General features: G+C 35.5%; 2 protein-coding genes across 3 annotated transcripts; one reads left to right on the forward strand and one right to left on the reverse strand.

Annotated features, from left to right (window-relative positions):
• Positions 1-2712: 2712 nt before the first annotated feature.
• On the forward strand, positions 2713-5952 carry LOC125050594 (ecdysone oxidase-like). Of its 2 annotated transcripts, XM_047650530.1 has the most exons (4): positions 2713-3019; positions 3102-3273; positions 3341-3474; positions 4113-5952. In XM_047650530.1, the coding sequence occupies exons 2-4, from the start codon at positions 3159-3161 to the stop codon at positions 5604-5606; spliced, it is 1743 nt and encodes a 580-aa protein (XP_047506486.1). In that variant the 5' UTR covers positions 2713-3019; positions 3102-3158; the 3' UTR covers positions 5607-5952. The 2 variants fall into 2 exon arrangements, with proteins under 2 accessions (XP_047506486.1, XP_047506487.1); XM_047650531.1 differs by having other exon boundaries at positions 2713-3273.
• Positions 5930-10910, reverse strand: LOC125050595. The gene is made up of 6 exons (XM_047650532.1): positions 10626-10910; positions 10249-10405; positions 9189-9306; positions 8568-8702; positions 7073-7286; positions 5930-6331 (listed from the first exon to the last, which is right to left on the reverse strand). Exons 1-6 carry the CDS (start codon positions 10786-10788, stop codon positions 6177-6179), a joined length of 942 nt encoding a protein of 313 aa, XP_047506488.1. The 5' UTR covers positions 10789-10910; the 3' UTR covers positions 5930-6176.
• Between the last annotated feature and the right edge of the window lie 759 nt (positions 10911-11669).

An 11669-nucleotide genomic window follows, 5' to 3' on the forward strand; every position in this document is an offset into this window, starting at 1 on the left:
TGGGTAAAAAATACTGTGCCATGGACATACTCGAGCGCGTCAGATATTTATAGCATCCATGTCATCCATTAATCTGATTATTTGCATGGTGGGGGTGGTCGTACGTAAGGTTTGAAAATGAAAAAACAAAAAAAACTATCGAACGCGTCAGATTTTCTAAGGGGGTGTTGAGTGAAGCGTGTGCTCTCATCTAATAATCTGACGCAATGAGGATGAGGATGTGACGCAAACTCGTGGTCATTAAAAGAATGTGCAAAAAAACTGTCGGAAGATTGTGAACCTCAACGTACTGCTTACAATTTATAATAATAAAGCCCGTTTTATTTCCAATCATGACATAAACAAATTATAATACACAGCTTCGAATATTTTACATTTTTATACATATTTTCTTTTGCTTGTTATTCTATATTCTAGCTTCCTTCAGTACCGTCGATCGGAACCCCTTCACGGGTAAAGGCCTCCTCCAGCTTTTTCCAACTACTCTGTCTATGGCTCTCTTTCTCCATTCGTTTCCTGCTACCGCTTCTATTTCTTCTATCAACCTTTTTTTTGGGCGACCTCTTCTCCTTCCTCTTGGTCCTTTCCATACAGTTGTCTTTAAGGTCCACCTGTTATCGGTGTATCTTGCTATATGCCTCGCCCATTGCCACTTCTGTTTTAGGGCATAATGTAAGGCATCTATGACTTTTGTTCTTCGTCTTATTTTTTCGCTTTTAATTTTATGTACGCTTCTTTCCATTGCTTTCTGGCCTGCTACTAGTTTAGTTTTTATTGTTTATGTTACGTTTGGCAGCTGTATGTGAGAGTAGGTAAGATACAAGTGTCCAAGATAATTTTCTTAAGGTGAATAGGAAATTGGCCTTTTAAGATTTCCTTCATGGACCAAAACTTTTTCCAGCTCATGTTAATTCGCCGCTCTACCTCAAGTTCTTAATTTTTATCTTCGAATGATAATAATTGTTTACCAAGGTATATGTAGTTTTTTTACTACTGCAGACTGCTTACAATTTAGCGTATTATTATTCGGTAAGTTGTAATCTATCTAAGTGAAACCGTCAAATTGTGAAACGGAACGCATCTCGCGCGCTAATTGGTTGAACGGCATATGCCCCATACATTTAACCGTACCCCATAAAAGATGTTTGAACTTAGGCTAATCTGAAAGATGATTGAGCTATTTTATCTTTATTTCTACTATTAAAATTATGTCTATCACTTATTTTACTAAAAAGATGTAGATTATTTCTTACATACATAAATAAATCGAAAGGTACTGTCATATTATTAATCTTTTTAAATAGTTCCCTAAGAGATTAGCGACGACGTAGATTATAAATGGCTCTGAGAGCTCTCCTTTGCAAAATAAACATGAAACAATGTCAGCATGCATGCAACAATTACTCGACGATGCCGACGATTACACTGTCTCGTTTTACAAATCAATCGGTTAATTGTGATTGTTATAATACTTTATAGGCAAATACTATTATTCTGCGATTTTTTCCATTAAAGGCACCAGAGACAGTAGCTAGAGTCTGGCTAATGAAAGAAGATGAACGATGATACCATACTAAAAGTTTGATATATTTTGTGGATTAAACTTACTTGATTTGATTTTATTATTTTTTACATTTAAATTTTTAAAATCTTCAGAGTTCTGTAGGCTAGGTAGATAAAATGTTATGATATGTGTAATGATAAAAGCTTAGTTCTATGGCATACGCTATTAGGAAAATTAGGCAACTCACAGACGAGGAAACTGCCAGAATAGTATATTTTAGTTTATGTCGTATGGAATTCTTTTATGGGGCAAAGCAGCAGATATACAATCTATTTTTGTCTTGCAAAAACGTGCTATTAGGTCAATTTATTGCTTGAAACCAGGCACTTCACTTAGAAATTTGTTCAAGAAAATCGATATTTTGATAAATACTTCATTTGTAGGCCTAAGTATACGCTGCTATAACATGATTCCTAGTGAAATATTGGAACTTCCTTTAAACAGATTCAAAACACATATCAAAAAAACCTTAATGTGTAAAGGTTACTACACAGTCAATGACTACCTGGAAGATAAAAACGCTTGGCAATAGTTCTAATTATATTCTTATAATTTGATTTGTTATCTTTGAAGTGTTATGAATATGTGTGTAATGGTGAATGTGATAAATCACAGAACAGATTTTTTTTTACTTATGTAACTTTAATGACGTTGTGGTTTATGACATTTTCCTTTGAATAATTATTGTAATGTAAAGGGAGGGCAAAACTTGCTGAGTTTCTTGCCCGTTCTTCTCAGAACAAGGCCTCCTGGTAGTTTTGCGAACGGATGGCGTAGTCTTGCTCTTTCGTGAATTTTGTAAACGTTGTTGACATTCATAAGCATGCTCTCAGAAGCATCTAAATTGAATTAACGTATTTTGATTTTGTTGTATTTAAGTTAGGCAGTGAGTGGGCAGGTTAAAAATAATAGTATGCATTTCAATATCTAGAGGCCGTTCAAATATTACGTAAGCACTAAAGGGGCGAAGGGGGCCTTTGATTTTCTTATTTGGTGATTACGTCAACAGTAATTATTTACTTTTTCCACATATTACCCACACATTGACTGTGCTTGAAAACGAAAAGGAGGACATTCATTAATACGCACTATTCTTTTTGAGAGCTATGCTTACTTCTGCTGACGGGGGGGGGGGGGGGGGTATTTGGTAATCGCAGTAAATTTGCTTACGTAATACTTGAGCGGCCGCTATAAAAAAAAATCACAGGTCGGACTTTACAGAAACCTAGAATCCAGAGATTTCGAACTAATTTTAATGAAACTAGACAAAATACTGTAATAATATTTGAGAAGGTGGAAAAAATAAATATTTAAAAGTAACCTTGAAATGAATTCTCATTAGCTCTAAATACAAAACCAATTAAATTGACTGTAAATTAAGTAGGTACTATTTGTTCATATCAACACAATATTTTACTTTAGTTTGAAAGGTGGTAGAGTTAACTACTTTGTATGGTAAGATAATTGTTATCTACAACTTTTTTGGTTATGGGTATTGAATATAAGACAGTTTTAAATAGAAAGTTTCACACTATAGGATGTGGGCAGGTGAAGACATTTCTTTGGGAAATAGTTTCTTTAAATAGTGTCTAAAATGGATCCAGCGTCAATAGTGGCGCAAACATTAACCATCCAACGGTCATTGAGCGTGATCGCAGCCACCCTCGCCCTTACTGCTTATTTATTCCCGAAACAGGCTCAGATTTCTGGTAAGTTTGCAAACATTTTCAATTGTGCAATTTAAGCAATAATGGCTTATCTCATATCATGTTTTAGATCTGAAGGAATTCGACATAATAATAGTAGGCGGCGGATCGGCAGGATGCGTGCTGGCGGACCGACTTACTGAAGACGGTCGCTTCTCTGTGCTGCTCATAGAAGCGGGTGGCGACGCTCCCCTGGAAGCTATTGTACCCACATTTATTAATTACAATATAATAGCACAACTAATTAAATTCATGCAATTCAAAAAATGCGTTGCAAGCATGGCAAAAACACCAAATCTTAGGTTTTTTAAACAAGATTATTGAATGGTGGCGTAGGCGCATAAGTTGGGCGTCAAGAATGAATCACAATGTGAAGTCTACCTACATACTTAGTTGTATATATGTTTTTTTCTATTTATTTACCTCTATATACGTATATTCCATTTCCTCAATTGCCTCACTGAAAATCAGTGGTGTGCAAGCCTTTCCCGAGAGTGCACAGCTGCGTACTGAGGCCAAATGAACACGCACTACTAAAGATATATTTTCATTAAAATTAAGTTTTATCTTTTTTTGTTCATGTTTTGTGTGCTAGTAAATGTTTATTTGTTAGTTTCTTTAAATTAGAATGAATTAGAACGAATATAGTCAAATTTAAACAAAACTTAACGCAGACGCGAAATCTCTACTCTATATACCACTATGCTGATATGTCCAATGTCGGACGTTCAAATCTATTAATTGGGTTTAAATATGCCGTAACGTTTGAGCTTAAATCATGGTTAAGTACAAATTATTGTAAATAACTAACTTAAAGCGAGAAACATAAATTGTGATTTCAGTTGCCGAGCCTCTTTCCATATTTGCCACGTACAAAGTACGACTTTAACTACACATCGAAGATTGATAACGCAACGTACCAAACCCATAAAATCCGTGCGCTCAATTTGACCGCTGGCCGAGTCCTAGGCGGAGGCAGCAGCGTCAACTTCATGGCGTACGTCCGCGGCTGCCCTGACGACTATTGGTGCTGGGCTAAAGATATCGGCGACGACGACTGGGGATGGGACAAAGTCTTTCCTTATTTTCTCAAAAGTGAGAACATCGTGAGTCCGGAAATTCTTCACTCACCCTACAGGACTTATCACGGGACTGAAGGGTTCTTGAAGGTATCTAGGGAAAACCGATCAGACATCGAAAAGTATTTAAGAAGCTTCGAAGAAGTAGGAAAACCGGTGGTTTTCGATATCAACGGTCCCTCCAGTACCGGCTACACCCCACTATTGCTCACCATCGCAGACGGAGTGCGCCAAACGACGGCTTACACTAACTTAGCGAGAATAAAGAAGCGTCCCAATTTGTTCGTGAAGAAAAATAGTTTTGTTACAAAAATTGTTATTGACGATGACAACGTTGCGAAGGGTGTCGAGTTTGTGACAGAAGAAGGGAAGACCCTGAGGGCTATAGCTAAGCGCGAGGTTATCGTGTCTGCGGGCACAATCAACTCTGCGAGGTTGTTGATGGGGTCCGGCATCGGGCCCCGAGACCATCTAGGCGAGTTCAACATTAAAGTGAAGAGCGATCTGCCCGTCGGCTACAACTATCACGACCACACCACGGTAATCTTATCTATCAAGACGGAGGAGAGTTCCGGTACTCCGCCTGCTCCCGACCCACACATACTTCCGTTTCCCGCTTTCGGTGGCTATATTGCGTTGAACGAATCGCAATCGTGTCCGGATTACCAAACCTTAATTTTTACGGTTCCAAACGACTCGCCCGGCCCGATGCAGCTCTGCGCGTTCAACATGGGCTTCGAAGATGACATTTGTCAAAATCTCTTCGATGCCAGTAAAGGGCGGAACTCACTGTTCGTGAATTTAGTTCTGCTGCATCCTCGTTCACGGGGGCGGGTCAAACTGCAGAGCGACGATCCGTTCGCCGCGCCAGTGGTGGAGCCGGGCACGTTCGCAGACAAAAGGGACCTGGACGATTTTGCGAAGTACGTTGCAGACTTTGTTGGGGTTGTGAATTCATCATATTTCAAAAGTATAAAAGCGGAGGTTGTGGATTTACCAGGGCCGAGATGCGCGAACTTGGACGGTTTGGACTACTGGCGTTGTTACGTCTTGAGTAGCATGTCGACGCTGTGGCACTATGTTGGAACGTGCTCTTTGGGCCCGGTGGTGGATTCGTCACTTCGTGTGCGAGGCATACGTCATTTGCGTGTGGCAGACGCGAGCGTTATGCCGAAAGTTGTGGGAGGCAACACTAACGCACCTGTTATTATGGTCGCTGAGAAGGCAGCGGACATCATCAAACGACAAAACCCCTAATAAATAAATGTCGTAAAACATCCTTTAAAATAAATAACTTCCAATACCCAATATACCTCATCAAAATTATCGCAGAAATTCAAATATCGCAACCCCAAATGTAAATTACACGTTTAAGAAACGAAATTAAAAATTATAATAACCTGATCATTAGTAGAAAATAGTTTTAATTTAACAAGGCAAGGTCATTTAATTTACTGATAAATTTGTATAATTATAAATATATAACAGCGAATAGTTAACCTTGACTGACTCAAATATGCTGTACTGGTCGGTTGTATGTAAATTAATAAAATGTATAAATGTGGAAATAAAAGACATCGTTGCGAGATGCAAACACCGTTTAATTATCTAAAATAAATAAGAAAAATCAATAAAATTTTTACTAATACAAATAATAAACCATATATCTTTTGAAAAAGCGGTTTTAATTTAAATTATATAATTGATTGAAAAGAATGACCGCCACTCGTTCATAAATAGCTTAATTAAAAACACATTCTTATTGATTAACTTTTACTTTGGTCGCTAATCGACAATCGACATATATCTCGATCTAGCATCTCGATGCTAGTCAACAGTGAGAAGTCTGAATGTCCCGGGCATCCCTGCATACTCCTGGCTGAAGTCCCCTTTCGGCCGAAGGCTTTCGTCGATGGTAGCCTCCCGCATCATACGCATATATTCCAGGTTGCTTTTAGACGATAGCTCGGTGAGCCAATCCTCTGAAATTTCATTATTTATGTACTACTGCTAGGGTACAATCTTTTTTTTTGTCCAAGTCAGAGGTATTTTATTGGCAGGATGGATTATTAAGATTTTTTTAAATATACCTCTAGATATCTACACTAATATTATAAATAGTAAAGGTATGTTTGTTTGTTTGCATTGAATAACATAAAACGTCTTTTATAAAATCTAGCCGTGCAAAGCTGAGTCTGAACGCTAGTTCGAGTGTATGATATAAAAAATACCACATAAACTAAGAACCATTGATATTCTTTGACCGCATGTTTGCAGTCGTATAACATCGTATTTATAAAAAAATACGAGTACTGCGATACAACACTTATATGGTCAATGATTTAATATAAGAAAATTCTTATTAAATATTACTAGTCAAATAATTATACAGGTTTTACTGATAAATTTTTGAAACACGTGTATTTCATTTACACTAATCTAAAAAGTCCATTAATTATTCATAACATACACGAAAAATTTAAGTTAATATGACATTTTATTTAGTAAAATTGTCCCAAAACAAAAAATTCGACTAATAAAAAACTTATTATCGTACTGACTTTACCTTAAATTAACTTTTTTATCATTAGCGCACCATAAGCCCCAATTATTGTCTGAATCAAGTGTATTTGCCACTAAATTTATTTTAAGTCAAATTGTTTGCACTTAAACAGGAACAAATATCGGAAAATGTAAAAAAGAGAATAATAAATAATAGCCACCTTGTATATCTCTAGCGCATCTCTCTGTACCACCGACATCTTGAGGAAGGTACTCTTCACCGACAGCTTTGGCCAATTGATCAACATCTGAGTAATGATGGAGCCGAGAAATCAGCTTGGGCTTCAAGAATTGTTTCAGAATTCCTATAAGAGTATCTATCAGCTTAGACTCTGACACCAAGTGGATTCCCTTTAAACGCAAGCCGAAGCAATCCTATAAACAATAATACATGTTGTACTTGTCAATGAGCGAATTGATACTTGCGATATTTGTTTTAAAATAAGTGTTGTTTGATGATTTGATATTTTAAAAGAGTACCGAGAGTTTTTTACGCCGGCTTTTTCTCTCGGCCTACACCCTCTGTCTTCTTTGCCGATGAGTAGGGATGCCTACAAATTCAAATTTAATGACGTGGAATAAGTGATACATGTATCTTATGTTCCATAATAAACATATTTTATTTATTTTATTTTATTTTTTACAACAGGTGGACTAAAAGTTCGTAGGCTTACATAGAAAAAACTTTTTATTTGATTTGATTATTTATTATGGCTGCCTTCGGAAGCAATGCAACGATTATAACATACCATTTTTATTGTACGATTTGTATTTAGCCTCAAAATAGGCTTCAGTTTCGGCGATTTTTGTTCAGCGAGCATTCTCTTGACTTCTGAGAATAGGAAAAAGTCGCAAGGGGCCAAATATTTAAAAAAAACGGACTTATTGCGATTGAACAGCTTATAACACTGTTCAGAATCATCAATTCGTGAACAGCGCTTTCGCATATTCATCTAGGATATGTCCAACACGTTCCTTTGATATCTTAGCTATTTTAATCAACTTCACTTTTCGGTTATTTAAAATTATTTTGTGAAGTTTTTTGCTGTTTTCGTCGGTAACAGGTGTCCACTGCGTGCATCGTCCTCGGTGCTCATTTCGTCTCGTTTAGCAAACCACTTCTTAACTCCGTTCCTGGTGCAGAGTCCGAATAATGTTTATCATCAAGCCTTGGCTTCAATAGTAGTAGATGGCTTCTATTTATTTTCAAAAAATACAACATGAAATTCCTTTTTATTCAGTTTTTTGAACAAACTACAGTTCCTTCACTCAAAATACCACTTATATATCTCACAAACTTTACAGTACGACACTTGTAAAATTTAATATGTATGTCTTTTTGCGGGTAGGGCTAACTAAAAATTAAATAAATTCTAATAGCGCCATCAATATATCAGCCTACGAACTTCTTAGCAACTCGACTCGAAATCCAATAAATGTAAATGTTATTAATTTTCAACTGACGACATATTTATGTATTACACATTTAGTATTTACTAAACTTCAAAAATACAAATTTATATTATATAAGATTTGGTTTTATTCGCCACAGCCCAAACAAAAACACAAATTGTTATCAAGTAGCTTTTCTTTCATCGACAAAAGAATTCGATCAAAAATGCGAGTTTCATTAAGGTGTATAAGTCTGTTTCTTACCACTAATATGGTGTATATCTGACGAAAATCAGTGAGGTTGAAGGATTTAAGGAAGTCAGTCATATTGGCTTGTCGCAAGTCCAGGACGTAGTGGTAGCTATTCACATAGTCGTGAGCCTTCAGGTACTCTGAAACCTGACCGCGAATATTAATATGTATTACAGTACTTCTAAAAAAACATATTTTATTACTATATCTCCTACAATTGGGGAACAAGTGCGTACGTTTCTGGCCCCGTAAACACATTCTAGCATAGGTAATGACAGAATCTCAATCTTGTGTTTGTTTGCATTTTTGGATGTGCACAATTGACACTTGTACACAGTACCGTCGCCTAAAGTACTGAGGATGCTGTTGCTACTGCATACTCAGTACACAGTATAGTAGGTGATCTGTAGGTACACAGGTCAGAATGTAATTCATATTTGAAAAATGACTTGTGATCAAAGTTACCCTAACCTAACCTAAAATTTTCGGTGACATTGACAGCTGAAACAATTTATAAAGTTATACAAGAATTCCAAAAGTATAGTTTCGAGGCCTGCATTCGATTGCAATATGATGCACATTTTAAATTAGTTAATAATTATATTTATATTCCGCATTATTTGAAATACTTACACAGACTCCAAATTTGTAATGCTGTAGAAGTTTTTGCGAGGTCATTGTGGAGTTTCCCGCTTTGACCACCAGCACTCTATGGTGTTCTTTGTTAAGATTCGGCATAACGGCTATACATCTGAAATGTCGAAACCTTCAATTAACTAACTAAGTTGGAACTATAAAAAAAATAGCGGGTGCACTTCAAGATGACCAACATAATAAATGTTAGATCTTGGGAAAACTAGTTTAGTCTATAATATATTTAATATTTATATTGAACATACAGCGACTACTATTTTACATTTAAAAATACAAAAATATATGTAACCTGAACTTTAAAATAAATACGCAATATCAAAATGGCGTTTTAATGTAACTTTTAGTTTCCTCACATGAATTAATGTCTAAAACATTAATTGTAATTCATAAAATCAAGGATATAAAAATATTATAAGTTTTTTACGTCCGAATTAAAGCAAAAAACCATTTACATATTCTTTATTATTTACATATAATTTATTATATTGTGTAATATGCGCATAAATTTATGGTTCTCTCTACCTTATTTTGACTAATATATATCATTGATATTATTTTTTTGTTCGTATCATATTTCCCAATTAAGATAATGTTTGTAACCAAATACGCCTGTAATTCTAGTTATAAGAAGTAGGATGCTTACAGCTACACCTACTTCAGCGAATAGGTACCTACATAGATTCCTGATATTCCCGGTCTACCTCGCAAACTAACTCGCCTGTTTGCAGAGTTTAAGCTCTACATTTATATAAACCAACCGCTTGACCATGAATTTCGTTTCTAATTACTATACAGAAAGCAATACAGTCTAAATAAAATGCAAACAACGCAAATCTGTTGGGCTGGTATCTAAAACTTCTAAAACGACCAGGAAAAGCAGGGTACGCTTTCTGGCCGTCGTTTAAGCTTAAGGAATAAATAAGAGATGGATGTAACATTAAGGGATTGACAGAAATATCAAATTTCACAAGTTTAAATAGCGGTTGTGGAATCCAGTAATAATACGGAAGTTTTTCTACCTTAAGGCAACAAGTCTTACCCGTCTTCAATGGTTTCTGCGCATTCGGTTCTAATGTCTTCTATGGCAAAGAAATGTGGCCACAAATTCCTCATAGTGCACACTTTGTCAATCTGTCTCTTCGCTCGCTCCATCGATCCCTTTCCCACTACTATCGTATTTTCTAGCATATGATCACCTGTTCAAATATATTATCGGATTTAATTCTATGTTATTGTATAATATCTTTCCAACGTCTTTCCTTCATCTAAATTAGATGATGTCCATGAGGATGAAATATAACTTTATTTGTAATTTTGTTATATTTTTCATTTAAAATTTAAAATAACTTTGGAATTCTACAAATAGGTGAACATATATCTCAAATATTAATCAATGACAAAACAAAAATTACTCACTAAAGTCCTTCTTTTTAAAATGCGGTTGCTGCTGTACCCACTCCTTAAGGATCTTGACAGCCGCCTTCATCTCTCCCGGTTTGGCCAGATTGATCTCATTTCGTACAACTTGAAGTGTGTCCGGGTGAGACCGTAGTAGTTTGTTCGCCGGTATAGCCTCCATCTCAGAGCAAAGATTACTGCGAGCAGCGCCCAATGTATCACATATAAATAAGCTTACGCAATTGGTGACCTCTAATAATTCCGTGTATTAATTAGTGGCTTTATACATTTATTTGACGCTTCATTCGAGGCGAAAAAATAAATATTTTTAATCAAATAAATTACAGTGTATTTGGGACATAATAAGGTAAGATTTCACCAAATTTCGTAGAAAATTTTTTTTTTTTTAAAAAGATAAAAATAAAAAACCAAAAACTTGGTTTTTTGAATTTTTTACCTAAATTTTGAGGTTATGTGAAAAATCTGCAAATACAAAAGTTGTAGATCTTTTTATTGCCTACAACTTTGCCATTTAACTTTCTTCGATAGAACTTTTAGTTTTGCCGGAAATCGAGATAAACCGTTTTTTACCCGTAAAACTCCCCCCCCTGCCCTTCCCGACCTCAGATCGACCGTAATTTATTTTTCCTTTAATTTTACAAAACTTGTATCATTTCTGAAACGTAAATCAAAAGGATATAAAGGGAAGAAAGCCAAGACATTTTCAGCTAAACACTTAAATCAATTTTTAAATGAAGAGATTAAATAAAGTAGTGTATGCAACTGCATATAATTAGGTATTAAAACACTCGTGCAATCTTATTTTGATTGCGACTCGTTTCAAAAAACTACACTCATGTTTTTATACCCTCTATTATATGACAGTTGCATAAACTACTTAAATGTAATAGCATAATGAGCATTCACAACTAAAAAAAACATTTGTATAATTTATAGAAGGAACAAAAGCAACCTTTTTTGTCATACCTAGGTAACACTGAAAATGTTTAGAAAATGAAAAACGGCTTAATGTAAAAAGTTGCCAATACTTTTATTGTTTTT

This window comes from Pieris napi, chromosome 6 (genome assembly GCF_905475465.1).
Source record: "Pieris napi chromosome 6, ilPieNapi1.2, whole genome shotgun sequence".
Taxonomy (NCBI): domain Eukaryota; kingdom Metazoa; phylum Arthropoda; class Insecta; order Lepidoptera; family Pieridae; genus Pieris; species Pieris napi.

What these genes read in the sequence shown, in the direction of transcription:
- LOC125050594 (XM_047650531.1), top strand. Translation starts at nt 3,159, where the DNA reads ATGGATCCAGCGTCAATAGTGGCGCAAACATTAACCATCCAACGGTCA. An exon ending in GAAACAGGCTCAGATTTCTG is followed by an intron (nt 3,274 to 3,340) that starts GTAAGTTTGCAA and finishes ATCATGTTTTAG; the next exon opens with ATCTGAAGGAATTCGACATA. An exon ending in ACGCTCCCCTGGAAGCTATT is followed by an intron (nt 3,475 to 4,112) that starts GTACCCACATTT and finishes TTGTGATTTCAG; the next exon opens with TTGCCGAGCCTCTTTCCATA.
- LOC125050595 (XM_047650532.1), bottom strand. Translation starts at nt 10,788, where the DNA reads ATGGAGGCTATACCGGCGAACAAACTACTACGGTCTCACCCGGACACA. An exon ending in GCAGAAACCATTGAAGACGG is followed by an intron (nt 9,307 to 10,248) that starts GTAAGACTTGTT and finishes TCGACATTTCAG; the next exon opens with ATGTATAGCCGTTATGCCGA. An exon ending in AGATATACACCATATTAGTG is followed by an intron (nt 7,287 to 8,567) that starts GTAAGAAACAGA and finishes TATTGTTTATAG; the next exon opens with GATTGCTTCGGCTTGCGTTT.